General features: G+C 38.0%; 3 protein-coding genes across 3 annotated transcripts; 2 read left to right on the top strand and 1 right to left on the bottom strand.

Moving 5' to 3' along the window:
* The first annotated feature begins 3,727 nt into the window (after nucleotides 1–3,727).
* Nucleotides 3,728–4,048, top strand: LOC112177968. The gene has a single exon (XM_024316199.1). The coding sequence runs from the start codon at nucleotides 3,728–3,730 to the stop codon at nucleotides 4,046–4,048; it is 321 nt and encodes a 106-aa protein (XP_024171967.1).
* A 39-nt stretch (nucleotides 4,049–4,087) lies between these two features.
* Nucleotides 4,088–4,495, top strand: LOC112177967. The gene has a single exon (XM_024316198.1). The coding sequence runs from the start codon at nucleotides 4,088–4,090 to the stop codon at nucleotides 4,493–4,495; it is 408 nt and encodes a 135-aa protein (XP_024171966.1).
* An 8,228-nt stretch (nucleotides 4,496–12,723) lies between these two features.
* Nucleotides 12,724–14,081, bottom strand: LOC112180098 (putative elongation of fatty acids protein DDB_G0272012). Its single transcript, XM_024318608.2, has one exon. It carries the CDS (start codon nucleotides 13,763–13,765, stop codon nucleotides 12,959–12,961), a length of 807 nt encoding a protein of 268 aa, XP_024174376.1. The 5' UTR covers nucleotides 13,766–14,081; the 3' UTR covers nucleotides 12,724–12,958.
* Nucleotides 14,082–19,236: the final 5,155 nt, after the last annotated feature.

Raw genomic sequence — 19,236 nt, 5'->3', positions numbered from 1 at the left:
CATCAGAGTTTATCTTTGCAACCTAATCCATCTTCCAGGTTTGCTCTATCTTCTGAATTACTGTTTGGGTAAAGCATTGTGTTCAAGTGCATCTCTTCCTTATACACTCCTTATGGGAAAAAAAAATCAACTAAAAGGTACAATTGTGAAATGCATGAAGCATGTGCTGAATCTGCTAAAGTTGAGTCTGCAAGTCGAAAATCAGGGTTAATGCGAGCAAATTTAACCACCATGTTTGAGTGTGTACTGTAAAAATCCTTGGATCCATTGCACAGAAGCTGTCTATCATGACAAGAGCACACCGTTTAGTTCATGTCCAGTTTCGACAAAGTAGTTATATTAGTAAATGCATGTAATGTATAAATTTCTTGGAGGATTGGTGATGGCTCTCTCATTCATTTTTGGTCTGATAATTGTCAGGGAGAGGACATTCTGATAGTACCACTTCTATTGATTTTCCTCTTGAAGGTCAAGGACTGCGGGAATTTTGAGGGATATAAACTTCTTACATCAGTCCTTGATGAAGATACTACCAATGAAATTGTGAGAATCCCTGTTGGTTTTGACGGTGAAGGGACTGATAAGATGATCTGGGGAGCTAATTCTATTGAAAATTTACTGTGAAGTCTACGTACTTTCCTTTGTTTAATTCAACTGGAGAATCACACAGCTTTTCCTTGGGACTATCTTTGGAGATTATCAATTCTTCCCCAATTGAGGACTTTCTTCTGGTTGGTTTGTTATGGACTCATGGTAAGCTCCTGTCTAATGTGGAAGGGCTAAGAGACATCCTTGTTCTGATCCAAGTTGTTAATGTCCTGAACTTTATTACACCTCCTCAGAGATTGCCTCTGGAATAGTATTATTTGTCCTGATTTTATCGCAAGAACTTGGAACCTAGGTTGGAATGGATGGTTAATTGCAGAACTAAATTGTTGATTTCAAAAATTAATAGTCATGCTGGTTTGAACTTTGAAATGGGTAAATGTTTCCATGTACACATGTTGGTTTATGTGGAAATAGGAGTCCTCTTGATCCTTTTACGTACTAATATATTGGATACTACTACTAAATGGAGTCTTGCTCATACTCCTGACACTCATGGTACTGAAAGATTTGCAGTGACTGTTAAATGAACAAAGCCTCCTCCTGGATGGGTGAAATTGAATGTTGATGGTGCTAGTTGGACCAAGGGAAGTCATAAGAGATTGTGATGCTAACTGGATTTCTGGACTTGCTAGTTTGGGGATGGTTCTGTTCTTGAGGCAGAATACAGAGAGAGCGTGTGTGATGTTGCGCATGTGTATGGAGAGATGAATGTGGTTGTTGATATTCTCTCCAAGTCAAGATTGGGGTGGGGTTACTTTCAGCAATCACCTCCACAAGTTGTCAATGCTCTTACTGATGACTTGTGTGAAACTCCTACAGTTGGAGTCAGGAAATTAGTTGTGACTCCTAGAAAATTCTAATGATTTGCAGGGAAATTTGGAAAGCTAGAAATGATGCCTTTTAAAGGAATGTCAGAATACACCCAACTCCCAAGTCCAGTGGCTACAGCTGCTACCATGCTAAAAATCTACTTTCAATACAACACGGTAGAGGTGGGGAATCTCTCAAAACAACAGAGGTGCAATTAAATGGCACCCTCCCCCCAGCTATACCGTTAATTTCAAATTTGATGGCTCTGTTTCCACCAATTCGGCAGCTTGTGGATACATCCTCAGAGACTCAGACAGCAACGTAATAACTGCTGTCTCCAAAAATCCCGGAATCACTTCAGTTCCAGTACTAGGAGAAGCTTCAGCGCTAAGAGACAGTCTTTGGCATGCCCTACAAAGAGGAATTAAGAAAGTTCAAGTTGAAGGAGATTCGAAGATTGTCATTGTAGCAGTCAAAGGAAAAATTCATCCCCTTTGGCGACTCACAGATAATCAAAGACATTAAAAAGATCGCAGAAGGTTTTGAGGAAATCAGCTTCAGCACATTTTAAGGGAAGCCACTTTTACAGAGGGCGCTTGTGCTAATCTAGGTCATGCAACAGTCAGAGAAAGAGAATGGGGAAGATATCTTCCCCCTATTATCTCTAGAGCTACTCTGTTTGATCAGTTAGGTTCAGGGTGCCCTAGAGGCACTTCCTTGTAAGCAATCTGTATTTTCTTATAAAAAAAAAAAAAAAAAAATGTAGCTGTGACTACTTAAGTTCTTACTTCTTAGGTTTATTTGTTTTTTGGGCCTTTTGGCCCCATATATTTAAATTACCTTAAATTAAATGTAATACAAATAAATTAGTATTTCTCCGTAAGTTTTATAAGACCAACATGTCAGTCATAGCATAAAAATTAGCTAGTTTTAGTGTCTAGCAGGGTCATAATATTCAAAACTATATGCTGCAGGGCAAAGCTTGTTCGTAGCTCCTTAAAATAATTAGCTAGAGCCCTAGAGGGTAAGATATGCTACAAGATTTCAGTACATCCCTCTATAACCATACTCCTTCAGACCAAAAAAAAAAAAAACTAGATTTTTCGTTTGTCGGCGTTTGTTACAAGCTCTGGTGGGCAGTTTTGCTCTTTTCCATTAGTAGCTAGGTTTAGCTATTACATGCAAATTAAAGCCATCCCCAGCTAACATCAAATTAATCAATCTCTCCAAGGGTAAACTCATGAGCAATTGAGGCCAGCGGGGTGCCGGGGTCTGTACAATTGATGGTGGTGCCACAGTCACGTACCTAGCCTGTTTGGCATCTGCCATTATCATTCTTGTCGGAGTTGCAACTAGTACTACCCAAATTCAACAATCCAGTCAGCTGGAGCAATATAGATTGCAGATTGTGGTGGTTTCAATGTGTGTTATTCCAGGCCTTAAATTGTCTGCTTGCAGTAGTTTTTACTGAGGTATAGGTCCATGCACTAATAGGAACAACTTTGAAGCCAATACATGTAATGTGCATTAGATTTGGAAAAATGCTCCTTATTGCACTAGACTGAAGAAATTGTACCCTTGGTTAGATCAAGTGGTGATATATAGATGGGAAAATTTTACACAGGCCAGAGAGTTCCATGTTTAGAGCAAGTTCACCCGTTGGGTCACCAGGGCAGGAAACTATTCACTGCCATTGGATCTTTGCTTCCACCCGTTGGGTCAGGGTCACCAGTCAGTTACTGTTCATCGAATATTTTATTAAATTTTTTTTGGAAAATGGAGAAATGTATGATGTAAATAAATAGTATTGATAAACAATTTGAAAATGCAACCAAAGAAAATTTTATTGGTAGACAAATTATATGTCCACCGATACTTTTTTATTTTTATTTTTTACTCCACTGACACTTTTATCACATGTACATCACTGACAAAATTTTTGAAAAGTGTGAAAAAATTTAAAACTCCACCGACACTTTTATCACATGCATGTACACCACCGACAAAGTTTTTGAAAAGTGTGAAATATTTTTTAACTCCACCGACACTTTTATCACATGCACACCACCGAAAAGTTTTTTGAAAAGTGTGAAAAAATTTAAAACTCCACCGACAATTTTATCACATGCACACCACCGACAATTTTTTTGAAATGAGTGATTGATAACCCACCGACACTTTTATGTGTGAAAAATTTCAATAAATAGACATGATGTTTTCACTACATACACACACCATCCGAGCTTAACAAACCTTCACCCTTTTCATATCTCTAGCATTACATATTTCCTAAATTTTCCTCGTTTCAATGAACAATTTGTGGGATCAAATTCGACGGTCTCAGGATGAAGATGATGAAGAGATGATGGCCACCAACACTATTGTCATCGCTGCAGTCGCAGAAGAATCTAGAAACCAACACCGAGGGCGCGGTTCTCATTCGGGTCGTGCACCAAATGAGGAACGACTTAGAGAAGAAAGGGGCAAAGGTATGTTGGTCGACTACTTTGTCGACCGGCCAGTGTTCAAAGATCCGGTGTTCCGAACACGTTATAGGCTGAGTCTCAATCTCTTCAAGCGTATATCTACTGACCTTTGCCAGTATGATCGTTACTTTGTTCAAAGGTAAGATGCTACCGGCAAAGTCGGACTGCTTCTGGAGCAGAAGATGACAGCTGCCTTGCGAATGCTTGCTTACGGTGCAGGGGCAGATCAATGTGTTGAGTATTGTTGGATGGAAAAATCCACCTCCGTCGCAGCCTTTCAACACTTTACACGAGAAATTGTTGATCTTTACTTAGCAGAATACCTCTGCGCTCCTACTGCTGCTGACCTCAAACGACTTCTTGCCAAATTTGAGAGGAGAGGTTTTCCAGGAATGATTGGGAGCATCGACTGTATGCATTGGCAATGGAAGAATTGTCCGACAGGTTGGGCTGGAGAATATAGAGGTAGGAAACAGATCCCCACTGTCATCCTGGAAGCAGTCGCATCTTACGACACCTGGATTTGGCACTCATTCTTTGGAATGCCCAGGGCATGCAACGACCTGAACGTCTTGGCAAAGTCTCCATAGTTTGATGAGCTTACCGCTGGTAGAGCACCTCTGATCCAATTCCAAGTTAACAACAGAGCTCACAGTTTAGGGTACTATCTCCCCGACGTTATTTATCCTCGATGGGCGACTTTCTTGAAAACTGTTCGAAATCCTACACGCCCCAAGGAAATCGAGTTTGCAAAGGCTCAAGAGGGGTATAGGAAGGATGTAGAAAGATGTTTTGGTATATTACAGTCACGGTTTGGTATTGTTAGAGGAGCTGCTCATGGGTGGCATAAAGGGGACCTTCGATACATCATGTTGACGTGTATTATATTACACAACATGATTGTCGAAAATGAATGACCTGAAGACAACGATGATGAGTTGGAGTCCAATGATGAGGAGGATAACAATATGAGGCCCATGATTGCTGAGGTATGGGAGGGACCAACCGGTAGAGACTTTGAACCTGTTGGTAGAGATGCTCATCATATGAACGGATTCATGGACCGCTACCAACAAATTAGATCTGAGCACAGTCACTCCAACCTTCAGGAAGACCTCATTCAACACTTTTGGGAATTTCAAGGCAATAGGAGTATCTAGATCTGCTATTTGTGTGTATTTTCATTTAGTTTTTATGTTTTTAATTATGTTTGTGTGGTTTCTACTTTAGTTTTTATGTTTTTAATTATGTTTGTGTGGTTTCATTTAGCTTTTCATTTGTAAGGGTATTATTCAAATAAATTTTCATTTCATCAATCTAATATTACATAAGTGAAAAACCAAGCATTGGAATCATAACAATACAATTATTTAAAATATATAACTCCCTAATTTTTCTAATCCTCATCTTCATTAGGAATCCAATTTGTGTTTGTGGGGTCATCGATATGGTTGGGGTTGGTGGATTCACCCGAAGGGAAAGGTGGGGAAGGGACTCCACCGGTGAATGGTGGTTGTGGATAGCCACCGGTGAATGGTGTTTGTGGGAAGCCACCGGTGAATGTTGGTTGTGGAAAACCACCGGAGAAATGAGATTGTGGATAAGACTCACCGGGGAATGGTGGTTGTGGATAGCCACCAGGGAAAGGAGGTTGTGGATAATATCCACCGGTGAATGGTGGTTGTGGGATGTTAGATCCACGGGTTGCATCTTCAGCTTCTTTCTCCGCAATTTTTTTTTTTTTTTTGTTTTCTTTGCCAGTAATTCTTTTTGGTTGGCGTCATCTTACTTGTGTCCATCTCCATAATACGCTCTTCCCTCTCTTGAATATCCAATTGCGAGGGTATATAATCTCGTTGTTGTTGGTCACGGAAATGTCGAGCATATTCTTCATCACCTTTCTCCTTGGCAGACAACATTGATGTTTGGTTGGTTGCTATAGTCTCCACAGCGGCTGTCAGAGGACTGGAATCATTAGATGCTTTCTTTCCTTTCTGAATAGCTTCTTTGGCAGCCTTCTTTCCTTGAGGCCTCACCGAAGGATTGGGAGTTGCATCGGCGTTTACCTCATCTGCATCTATGTCCAACTGGACATGAGAATTAAGAACGGATTGTTGTGTGTGCATCCATTCAGTTCCTCCCTTGGAGGTTCCTCCAGCCGAAGAGGAATGGTTTGGAATGTCATCAAATTGTTGAAACCCCTTAACAATCTCGTAACATTCTAAACTAATGAAATCACCTTTTTTTTGTTTTCCTTTCGATTTGGTCATCGGAGCTCTCCACAAATCTTGTGCTTGACGTCGCTATTTAATTCAAATAAAAAAAGTATAAATCTATTAATTAGTACAAATATAAACGAGGTACAATATATCAACTATTTAAGTATAAGGTGAGTATAATGTATAATTTAAACAAAATGAAGTCTAAAGTATGATTATGAAGTACTAATTTGAAGTATAATTATCAACTAAATTTTAATATATCAACTAATAATTTAAAGTATAATTATCAACAAAATATTTCAACAAATAATTTAAAGTAAGATGTATCAACTAATTAAATTTTAATATACACTAAAAGAATCATAAAAATTAATATTCGTGTTACACTACAAATTCATACCTCATGAATCATATTCGCACCACTCTTGTACCAACTTTTTGCTTGCCTTAACGCACAATGACAAGCATAAAGTTCAACTTTCAAGGTTTTCCACCTCCCTTGAAAAGCTTGCAATGATCGGACATATCCATCCCAATGTTCGGCATAGTGTTGGCGTACATCTATCCATAGATCATCTTTTCTTCGTTCCGTACCCTTTGACGGATCTTGGCTAACAGCCCTCCAAGACTTGTACAATTGAATGTCTTCATTAGTCTACCAATGTGTCCCGTCAATACTTGGATCTGATACTGGTTGGACAATCGTATTAATTGCCTCGTACACTCATATTGGAATCAAAAAATTGTAGAGTATGAAAGCTATGAGGAGAAGGAACAAAAAATGAGGAAGAAAGATGATTTTTTTGGTGTGAGAAGTAAAATAGGAGGTAAGGTATTTATAGAAAATTTTGGTTATATTTTTTTTTGTTACCATTGTAATCTAACAGTATTTTTTTTGTTTTTAACCTCTGCAAATGTTGATTTATAGCCATCAGATCCATTTCATTATCATAAGCAACGGTCCAGATCTGTGGACCGTTGCATTCAAATATGCAAAGTAGCCCAACGGCTACACGCCACGTCGCCGCATCACGCCACTAAATGACAAAATAACGGCTGCAATGCACCTGCTGCCTTTGTCGCCGCTAGAAGACAAGAGAGTGGCCTTCACGTATTGTGTCAGGCGCGTCTCCCCGAGCTTCTTCTTTTTGGGCCAGCCTGGCGCGCATCCTGGGTCACGGCCTCAGTCACCCTCTTACCCGAGATCGTGACTTGGGCCTACCACTATGGTCTTGCCCCAACACCGGTGGAAGCATGAATAGTTGAAAAATGGTGACCCAGCTGCTTTTGATGTGGTGCCCGGGCATAAGAATGCCCGCTGAACTTGCTCCTAGGAACTACTAATTGCTTACCTGTTTAAATTTTTTTATTTAGCCTAGAAGAATTAGCAACTACAAATAATGTTCATAATATCCTCCAAAAAAAAAAAAAAAATTAATGTTGATAACTTGATAATAACAACCGAAAATGGAGGGTCTGTTAATTCCAAAAAAAGAAATGGAGATGTGTACCATATAACCTACTAAAAGACGAAACAGCAGGAGGTGTGTGTACCATATAACCTACATCGTTGACCATTACGTACTCAAGAAAGAGTACATACTTCTAACCCAGAACATCAATTACTCCTCACCAGTAACCCACCTGCAACATATTATATTCAGCTCCTATGCTCTGCATAACAAACTATCTATTGATGAGTGAAGACACATTCGTATATTTCTTCTTCTTCTTCTTCTTCTTTTTCTTTTTGTCATTTTTCTCATCGATCGTATTTAACTAGCTTACCCAACTCTCTGAGTGTATGGTACAAGTACTATCCCATCATTCAATTAAATTAATATTAGGTCAGTGAATATTAAATGAATGGAAATAAAGAGAGATGGTCGGAGATTGATGGTGGTAGCTTGATAAGCTAAACGAAAGCGTGTCAGTCGTATTATTGAGTAATGAGTCTTCGATCCCAGATGAATATTATACTGATCGAATTTGAAACAGAAAAAACATGATGCGGTACGTACAGTTTATTCAGCAAAATTCCATTCAAAAAAAGAATGCCAAAAACTGTAAACAACTCATGTAAATGTACTTCTAAATTCAAACCATGCATGCATCTGCATCAAATTTATTTGGTGGTTATAATAAGAAAAATACTGACTGATAAGTCCGTTTATAGTTACTTCGGGAGGAGGTTCTGGGTTTGTCATTGCATAATTTGTGGTTCAAACCTAATAGCATGATCAGGGCTATATTCCGGTGCTTCAAGACCTGTTGTTTGAAATTTGGGCTCAAGGTTTAACCTCGAGTGCATTCCAGTAGCTAGCTCCTCATCGATTATATAAGGCTGAAGGTGGTGCCATGATAGGAGTAGCGAAATGGAACCAAAGGGTCGTGGCCTTGGTGGAGCTGGAAGGATCCGAGGTGGTGCCACGTACAATAATAGTAGTGAAAACAAATGACCACTTGCAAGGAAGTGAATAGAGGCGATGCAGTCAACTGTACAAAGGATAATAGTTGTTCATCAAACTGAACACATATGATGTATAAATATATGATTAGTAGCATGATCAAAGCATGTGTAGACCTAGGCATAATAAAAGAATGAGGCGTCTCCGAGTTTCTCGGAGCGACTTGGGTTTTCGCAACCTAGGTTTCGATTTGGCGGCGGCGAACTTCCCTCAGGCAAGGCAATCTGTCCTCAGGCAAGGCGGCGATCGTGGAGGGCAAAGATGCGATGGCGCGGGGCGGGGTCTCGGCGTTGATCGTTCGGTGCGGCGCGAGGTTTCTGGGTTGGAGGCCTCGCTGACCATGTTTTTTGCTAGATTGGATCCGGTCTTCGAGCGCCGTACAGCGTCGACGGTGATTGTCGGCTCTGAGCGCGACAGCAGTCAAGGCCGGTGGCTGGGATATGTAGATGGATTCTTCGATCTGAACGTCGTCGATCGAGGCTGTTTTTGGAGGGTGGTGGTTTTCAGGCGGTGACTCACGGCTATTTTCAGCCGGCTGTTTTCATCCAGACGTCGGTGGACGGGTTGATGAGATGGGCAGGAAGGCCGCCGGAATTGATGACGGCAAAGTGGCAGCAGAGGAGCTGGGCTCCTGCTAGGTCTTCCTCGTGGGCTTGGGTTTGGGCCTGGGTCTCTGGGCCTGGGCTCAACTTCGGGCTGATGGGGCAGAAGGCCTTGGTCTCTATGAAACAAGCTTCCAAGAAGGAGAAAGTGAAGAGGGTATTTGCTGGTATGAGCTCCAACTCGAAAGGGGAGGAGCTTGTTATTTACTAATTTATTTCTGTTGGGTATCAGCCTATGTGAGCGAGGACAAGCTTCTATGAGTCTTCTATGACGTTTCTAGTTTCTGGTTTGTACCACAATTGCGTGCTTGGCAAGTTAGGGCTAGTTGAATGATTTCCTTTCCGTAGGAGGTGAGGTTTGTTCTATTCTTGTATAGGCTCGCTTAAATGTGAGCGTCCCAGAGATTTTAATGATCTGCTCTAGCTTAGATAGTTTAGTTCGGATTTTCTTGCCGAGTTTTGCTTATGTAAGTTATGGTAGACTCTAGCCTATTGGCGGTTGATCTAATGAAATCAACTTCTATTTCAAAAAAAAAGCATGTGTAGACCTTTGTTCTGTATGTTGTAACCGAAGACTAACAACTCGGGCCAAGTTGGAGTTTGACAATAGATACAAGAAAATGGGGAACACCACTAAAGAACGGAGAATGAAAGACGACTGATAATACAACAGCAGTAGAAACAGCATCTATCTAATGTCTTGCTGGAACAATGCTATTAAATATCAATGTTTTTACAAACAGCACTTGAATTCATAGTTATGTTTCAAGTTTTAATAAAGATTGAAATAGAAATTTTGGCCGGTTTCATATTCTCCACTTAATAGTAGGCAAATGAAATAATTTCACCCCAGAACTAAATGAGGTACTTAATAGGATGAAATGTCTTTCCACATATTAAATCGATGAACCCAGTCTGATCAGCACTTTGATCTCCAGCACCCGTGCATATATAACCAAGGGACAAAAAGGCAACTCGTTATAAGTTATATATAAATTTTTTTTCCTTCTATTTTTTCTAAAAACAATATAACCAGTTTTCAATTGGGTGGTGCTATTCACACACCCCATCTTTTTTTTTTTATTTCTTTAATTCAATTTATTTTTACAAATTACCCACTACCCTCCCTTGCAATTCTGATTATTTTTCTTTTTTCTGTTTGACAAGTCAATTATGAATCAAACATCATCATACAATAATTTTTTTTTATTACCTATAAATGAAGGAAAAATTTGTGGAATGACCTGTATTGAATCTAAATTGCAAAGTTTGTCTTCATACAAGTAGGAGAGGTAAGACGCATGTTTTACTCCTTTATTGTCTCGGGTTCGAATATTGCACCTAGCTTATTAGAGTTTCTCATGTGTTATAGATTGGCAACAAGTCATTTTCAAACGAAGTCTGCAAATTTGGGAAATTTCTAGGTACAAAAAAAAAAAATTAATTAAAAAAAAAATTGGAGTATATAGTTCAAAACTAATTGTTTGAAAAAGACTTGCCTGAGGGGCTAAACAAATGTAGACACACACATAATCAATGGTATGAAACATCTAATATAATGTATTTTAGTTAATTGTATTGAAAGAACACTCACCCATAAATAAAAGTTCAACATTAAACTGACAAAAAAAAAAAAAAAAACTAGACTTTGGAACGTTATTTCCAGTATGTAACAAGTAGATCATATGCAATAATATCTCAAATGTTGCAAAAACGCAGCCTATACCAAAATCAAATTAAGACAAACAGAACGCACAAATTTAAAGCTCCTAGATCCACCAAATCCTTGAGAAACTTACCGAGAGCGATGGGTTGAAAAACACTAAATAATTTGAGTTAGAATTTTATCAGAGATGATGATTCAAAGGGGCTCGAATGATGCCAAATATGCTGATTTTCAAATAGACTTCTTTTCATCTATTCCTCTATCTGTAGAGGCTAGCTTAATCTATGATTGTAATGATCCTCAATCAATGAATTAGTCTTTCATTTCCCTAAAAAAAAAGAAAAAGAAAAAGGGGCTCGAATGATCACTAAATTCATATTTTTCTTCCATGTCTCCATTGCAAATCATATGTAAAATTTTCTCCAAAAATGAGTCTAAAATTACTTGTTCTCCCATAATTGAACTTCAAATATCACATTAGAGAGATAAAATGACTATGCTAAAGAAGTTTTTGATGGAAAAGAAAAGAAGGAATTGCAAAGAGCTTTGAAGTCTTCATCTACGGGAAAATAAGGGTTTAAGATCTGGGGATGATTGACTTTTTTTTTTTCACTCCTACCCCCATGGTGACTCGAACCCAGAACCTAGATCCTAGGTAGTGGGCGCTCTAACCACTAAGGTAATACCACTTCGTCAACTAGGGATGATTGATTTGCCAAATAGAAGAGAAAAAGAAAATCAGAATTGCAAGGGAGGGTAGTTAGGGCAATTTGTAACAAAAAATTGAATTAAAGCAATATAAAAATAAAGGGGTGTGTGAATAGAGAAAATGGATGTGTGCACCACCCTTTTCATTTTGGTCAAAAAGTTATAACCACTTAAGAGCACTTTTAGCAATGCTAGCTCAAAAATTTTAGCTAAAGTAGCTAAAAAGTCAATTTGGCTAGCCACTTTAGAGCATCTTTAGCAGACTCTCTATTTTGGCTTCTTAGCTATTTTGGAGAGCATGTTTAGCTTTTTATATATTTTAGCAGCTGCACAAGACTCTTAAGTGGCTTTCTATTATAACTTTTAGCTATCTCGCTCTTAAACATAGAGAGCGAGATGAGACTCTCTATAATTTAAAACATTCATTTTGGGTCATTTTATGAAATTTATAAATACATTTAAACTATTTGATCTTCATTTGAAAAATAATATAAACTCAAAATTAGCTAAAATAGAGAGCACTGATACAGATGTATTTCTAAAGTGGCTAGCCAAAATGACTTTTTAGTTATTTTGGCTAAAATTTGACTCAAAAATGGCTAGCATTGCTAAAGATGCTCTTAGAAATACGTCTGTATCAGTGCTCTCTATTTTAGATAATTTTGAATTTATATTTTTTTTAAAATAAAGATTAAATAGTTTAAATTTATTTATAAATTATATAAAATAACTCAAAATAAATGTTTTAAATTATAGAGAGCCTCATCTCGCTCTCTATATTTATGAGCGAGATAGCTAAAAGTTATAATGGAGGGCCACTTAGGAGTCTGATGCAGCTGTTAAAATAGATTTTTATCAAACATGCTCTCTAAAATAGCAAATAAGCCAAAATATATAGAGTCTGCTAAAGATGCTCTTATGCGCAACTACCTACCTAGCTTTGCCAGGGAGGCCAAAAATTGAAGTTAGTGTTATTAATATTGTGTATATTATAAGTACATGCATTCATCAATTAAAGCAAAATCAAGTACCTTAAATTGAAACAAACATCTCAATTCTAGACAGCACAATCTGTAAGCGTCGCTGTAGAAACTAAACGGTTAGACATCATTGCCCGACATAAATCGATAACCTAAGTGACAATAACTGATGTGGACAACTTAACCCTGACCAATCAATTATAGTTAGAGATATTCATAATGATCTGGGATTAATATAATAAATTACTCGATTGTAGATTGAAAATAACAAGAAATATTTCATGTTACAGAAGTGAATCTATAACATAAAACTCTAGAAAATACTAAGTGCGAGTCCATGACCGATCATGAAAGTTGTTTCTTCCAATTCTCCACACGTACGATGGCTCTGATTATTCTGACATGAGCTAGAAATCTTTCTTGGAGGTACCATAACTCTTGGAATGGAAGTCCATGAACAAAAGCAGAAGAGAAACATAGAAGAAAATGTTGAAGCACCATCCCCAGATCCCAGAGCAACCACAATCCCTGTTGAAATGATAGTAGAGCATCCACACCAACCCTATGAAGCTGCTCATGAACTGAAATATCTGAAACTCGGTCACGCATCTCTTCCACTTGGGCCTTCCTCCGAGACTCGACAGCAGGTAGTAAGTGTACATGACAACGTGGACGGTGGCGTTGGCGACGATGACGGCCGGGAAGAGAGACTGGGAGGTGTGGAGCCAGATGTAGCACATGACCAGCACCATGGTGTGGTGGTACACGTGGAGGAAGGTGAGGCGGTGGAAGGAGCCGCTGACGATGATGAGGAGGGTGTCGACGAACTCGTAGATTTTGGAGAGGTAGAAGATGTACGCCCAGAAGAAGAGGGGACCAGTTGGCGGGGTTTTGGGTGGCAGGCAGATGATCCAGAAGGGGTGGGGAGCATGGGAGAAGATGGTGACAAACGAACCCACGGACATGATGAGTGACAACACCAGCAGGATGAGGTTGTGAACGACCGTGACCGGCTTGAGGCGGCGGGGCTTGATGAGCGGGAGAGGGATGTTGGAGAGAAGCAGAGTCAAGGCGAGGTAAGAGATGACCGTGACGGACAGGAAGAGTGGAGTAGAGCAGGGAGTTTCCCCCGGGCTCCACTTGAAGTTGAGGATTGTTGGGTGCTTAACCAGCCAGTATTGGAAAGTACTCTTGATGGTCACGTTTCCCTCCATCGGTGGTGAGACTCACGCGCCGCCGTGGTAGCACTAGTAGTAGCTTGGTCAAAAGAATGGTGGAGCAGTAGTAGTAGTATTGGGAAGTGGAGGGAATGGAAGGGGATTTATCTAAAGCAGCAGAAGAACCAGTAGTCGATGCGGGTCCCCACCACGAAAGGCTCAATTCTGAACTCTGAAGCTGAAAGTAATGAACACTGAATCAACGCCTACCTCATGTTGCTCCATTTACTGCTTGATCTGTTCCATTTAATTCTCAGCTGGACAACATTATTTCTGCTCTAGCTACCAAGCTCCCAAAACCCGGTTATCTTTTCAAAGTCGGGCACCAGTTGTGGGCAACGAGTAATTAAGGAAGTTGGAGCTGGACTTTAATGAGGTTGATCTGCCTCGTGCGTGTTTCAATTAAGAGTTTTACATCAAGTCGTTGGGTTACACGTGAGCAACTGTAAAACGTACTTCTATGAATATGAAATGAAATGATTGTCGTTCTTCCTTTGTTTTATGAAGAAGCTGCTAGCTCATTGACTCCCTACACGTTTTGCTTAATGTTGATTGTTGAGTAACCACTCATTTTATGCGAGATTAATTAATTGTTGTTATTGTTGTGTTTTTTATTTTTTTAGTTTTTATTTCTGTGATAAGACAACAGATGTCCGGGTCAATCCTTTCAAAGATTTATAGTTAGGAAGCCGGGTTAGATGCCCCACAATCTACCAATATTCTGAACGTGAGGCACTGGTCGATCTGTGTCGTGATGAGGTTCGTGCGGTTGTTTTTATGATGAACTCCTCGTACGATTGGCTTCCATACTATTTTGAAGGGTGTTGCTTGAGAGATTTTATTCACACATAGCAAAATACTAGATATACATCTCTTTTTTTATACACCCAACATCAGATTTTATGGGTATGTTAAATTATCAAAAGAGACATGTAAATCAAAAATAAAGAAACATAGCTAGAATATATTATCCCGCTTTAGAGTTTTATTCTCCTTTACATGAATGACGTGAATGAACAAACTTAGAACCCTAATTAGAAACAGTTAACGACAGTGATTGATGAACATCTATAGTTCTAAAGAAAATTATCAATATCGTACGTAATGGATTCTGATATGGGTGTTTCTCAACCCTCAATTGAGGTACGACTTCTCTCCTTCTTCACCTTTGATTGAATTTTATCTACTACGAAATTTAGGTTTCAATTTCAATTGTTGTTAAATGATGGGAGCTCTGTTTTGTTAGATGATCCTGCAAGTAATGTAGATGTCATAGAGTTGGGTGCTTTCGATCTCAAATCGAGAAAGCTTCTTGCTCCTTTTTGTGACTATTGCAGGAAGCGAACATAGTCAATATGATTGTACTTTTACCTTGGCTTTTGTCTTATGTTGTGGACGAGTCTTTCTTTGATCCTCTTTGTACTCATAGGAAAACTATATTTAGATGTTGAGAAAGTATCATTGGGTTTTATTAACATGCCCATTGGAGGAAGATGTTGCTGAACAGCTGTCTTTGAAACCCTTGCCCAACGTCTAAGGCACGTACTCTGACTATTGGTCAACTTTTATGTGATGGAGAATTGATGTACCCAATCATCCTGGTCAAGATATTGGAAGTATGCCTTTTGTGGTTGCAATACCGAGTCTTTTCTTTCTAGAAAGTGTGTGATTGGAGATTTCTTGTCCTTGGAGATTTTCTTCTAGTTTCCTTTGTTAATGGCACATAATGGTCAGTTTATCTTAAATGATCAGTACAGGAGACATGATGTTAGCTAATTCTAAGTCAGGTTTTGGATCTTTAGTGCATAGTTCATTGCTGATATGACTTTACGGATGTTTTATATAAGAAGTATACGTAACTCATACCTATCCACTAGACCACTACATGATCAAACATTATGTGCAGTAACAAGGATGTGATTAAAGTGCCTTTCAATTCATATAGTCGCTCAGTTCCAATGTCTATTATTATTGAGATATACTATCCTAGAAACCAACAACCGAGTAACTAAGACTACAGTAATAGGCAACAGGGTTTAGCAGCATTAGAGTAACCAAGATAGTCAACCATGAGCTTCAAGTACTGACACAATAATTGTGGCGTGTTTTGAGTTTTCAACTTGTCATAAACTATATTCTTGCATTCTTAAGAAGATTCAAACTCTTCACTTATTTTAACTTTTGTAAATCCCAGGCTGAAGTCCAGCATGGTGATGCCTCTACTAGATATAAAGGAATCGGGGTAGATTGTTAGCGTGATTATACGTATGAGTTTACAATGCACCAGGTAATATTTCATTCAGTTTGGTTTAAATTATTAATGAACCTTATTAAGGTTGGATTACAAATTAAATTGTTGCTTTGTGCAAATTTTTGAAACTAAGCTTGCATTACTTCAATGGATCCATACAACGGGAAAGAAAAACAATTGTGTGATTGTGATTAAAAGGTTTGATTTAGCAAATTGGGGTAATAAGAAGAGGAAACCAAAAATAAGATTTTGTTATGAGAGTAGTGGCAAATACTGGAAGTTTAAGGGGAGGATCAAGATGGGTGGCGAAGATATCCATAAGTTTCAATCAGATCTACATGAGATAGGCATTGGATTTGTGAATAGTAATCACTTTGTGCAGGTAAAAAGTAGCATACATTAATTGTGTATATAATTTTTATAGATATAAATTTAGATCACTAATGAAATTTCTTATTACTTTGCATATATGCTTATTGCCCAGGCACCCACTGCCACCAGTTCCACCAAATTGGATTTATCATGCCGATAACACAGCTAAGAGTTTGTACTTGAAATATCAAGATCGTTTCCAGCAATATAAACAGTTGCCACATCCTGAAAGAGTAGCCAATATATCCTTAGAAATTATGGAACTTGGTGATGATGAAACTACTTAACTTGGTGATGTTACTATGTCCGGCAAAGACAATACAATGCACCTTGGCAATGATTGAATTGTTTTGAGATTTACTCAGTTGGATTGTTAGAGACTAATAAATTAGAATTATGACTTCAATATATTTAACAATTGTACTTGTGTAGCTTTTTAATTTTTTGGCTTGAACTGAGTATCAATATTTTGCCACCATTTTGTTCTCTTTGTAGAACCATATGAATTGTGTTTGCAATGGTTCTCGATTAACTTACTTTGAATTATTCTTTACATATATAGCAACCTGAGAGCTCGAGCTTGATGAGAAGATTAGACTGGTATAATTCCAACATGTCATATTGAAACCCATTAACATGTTCCCACAAAGACAAACACCAAGAACCGTATTGCCAATAAATCTCAAGTAGATCAGAAAACTTGAACTGATAAGAAGAATAATGCCGGGAAATGCAAGAGATAAGTTGCAGTGACAATAGAGTGCATTCCTGATGGATTATTAAAGGGATTCACTTCAGCAGTATGCGTGAGATTGAATCTTCTGTGGGGTATAAATTTTGAGAGTGAACTTATAAACACAATGAGGACACATCTTGTCAAGGAAACAATATCTAGTTGAGGAGAGAATATTTTTTCGAGGAGCATATTTCTTGTTAAAGAAGAAATATCCATCGAGGAGGGAATATTTTGTTAAGGAGCATATTCAAGGAAGAAATGTCTTGTCGAGGAGGAAATATTTTTGTTGAGGAGCATATGTCTTGTCTAGGGAGAAATATCTCGTCGAGCAAGATCTAGTTACTGCAAAACATTTCAAGAAAGATTTGCTCGATCAGGGAGAGATTTGCTCAAGGAGAGATTCGAGTAATCTTCTGGAGGTAGGGAAGAATCCTCTCGAGATAACAAAACATATAGGCAGGCATCTGAGGAAACTCAAAGCTAATCTTCAACATTGAATAAGGAAGAACTTGTTCTTATCGAGAATATTGTAATATGCAAAGAAATGATGGGGTTCTTGGATGAACCATTTTCCTTGTACTGGATGAGATTTGGCAATTAGTCCATCAGCAGGATAAAGATCAGATGCTAAGTGTTGATCATTTGGTTGGGGGTCTTCACCTAGCATGTTTAAACCTTGTCCTTAGTTGGAGTTTGTTAACTGATTGCTGTTAGTCAGCAAGTAGCACATCAATCACCACGGTGCTTTCAATCTGTTGGTGTTTTGTTTAATTTCAGTATTTTTAATGCTTAGTTTCTTCTTGAATCTTTGTTCAGGCACTGTTTAGGAAAATTGCTACAGCTTTACCAGGAATGGAAACACTCTCATCAACAAAGCAACAAGACATGGTTGATGTGAACCTGAGGTCTACTGGTGGCGATGCATCTCAGTTGCAGGCTGAGTCTGGATGCGCCTGTTGATATAGCTTTTTGTCATGATCATTTTATATGCCAGTTGCTCTTTGGTTTTGCAGCCTAATCTGTAAAGGTTTTCACTTCGAATTTCTTTGTTTTGAAAGTTTTTGCCATAGCCTCGAGACAGAAAATGAGAAGATGCGTGCATAAATTTAAGCCGTAAGACATTAAATGCTAATCTTCAACATTGAATATGGAAGAATTGTTCTTATCAAGAATGTAATATTTTTTTTTTAAATAAGTAGGAAGTCTGGGGTTGTGTAGCCTGCCCTAGATCTCTATGTTTGTTAAGATTTTTCGGTTTGAGAAAAATTGTTGGAGCTTTATCTCTTGGATTGGGACTCAATTTTTTAGAGTCAAACACATGTTTGTGTTATAACCACCATTGTCCTGATTTCAAGGTATTTCCAAGGTTTCAAATTTCGGTTTTGGTTTCAATTTCAGTACTTCAAATTTAAGGAAAGTTCGGAGAAAATTTCGATTTCGGTGGAAATTTCTGTTAAAAATAAAGAAATTATATTAATTGCATTTATAAAATGATATTTTTGAATGAAACTTTTACATAGACTAAATTAACCTATAATAAATCTATTTACAATGTAGCCTCTCTAAAATTATACATTTATAATAGAATTGTGATATTTAATATGTACGAGTAATTAACTAGTACTGTAATAGGTTGCTAAACTAGTGTTTTTATCTATATGTAATTATAATTGTGCTGTATATTGATAATATGAATGTGATTTACTTTTTTTTTTTTTTTTTTGATGGCTGGAACCCAGTTGAATTGTCATTTTTCCACAATATATAGATCACTCAACCTTGACAAACTCAAACCTAACTAAATGGCGTACAAGTTGAATTGTCACTGTTCCACAATATATAAATCACTCAATCTTGACTAAATGGCGTACAAGTTGAATTGTCATTGTTCCACACTAAATGGCGTATAAGTTGAATTCGGACAATGCATATAAAAGCACCGTTTGAGTAATACTAGTCTTACCCAAGGTTTCAAATTTTGGTTTCAGTTTTGATTTTGGTTTAAAATAAAGAAATCATATTAATTACATTTATAAAAGGGAAAATTTTGCAAACAGTACACTAAGTAAAGGCCACTAATAATTTCCATACATAAAGTTCCAAACTGAA

Source organism: Rosa chinensis, chromosome 7 (assembly GCF_002994745.2).
Source record: "Rosa chinensis cultivar Old Blush chromosome 7, RchiOBHm-V2, whole genome shotgun sequence".
Lineage (NCBI taxonomy): Eukaryota > Viridiplantae > Streptophyta > Magnoliopsida > Rosales > Rosaceae > Rosa > Rosa chinensis.
The sequence above is the reverse complement of the archived record's forward strand: the minus strand, read 5'-3'. Positions and strand labels throughout refer to the sequence as shown.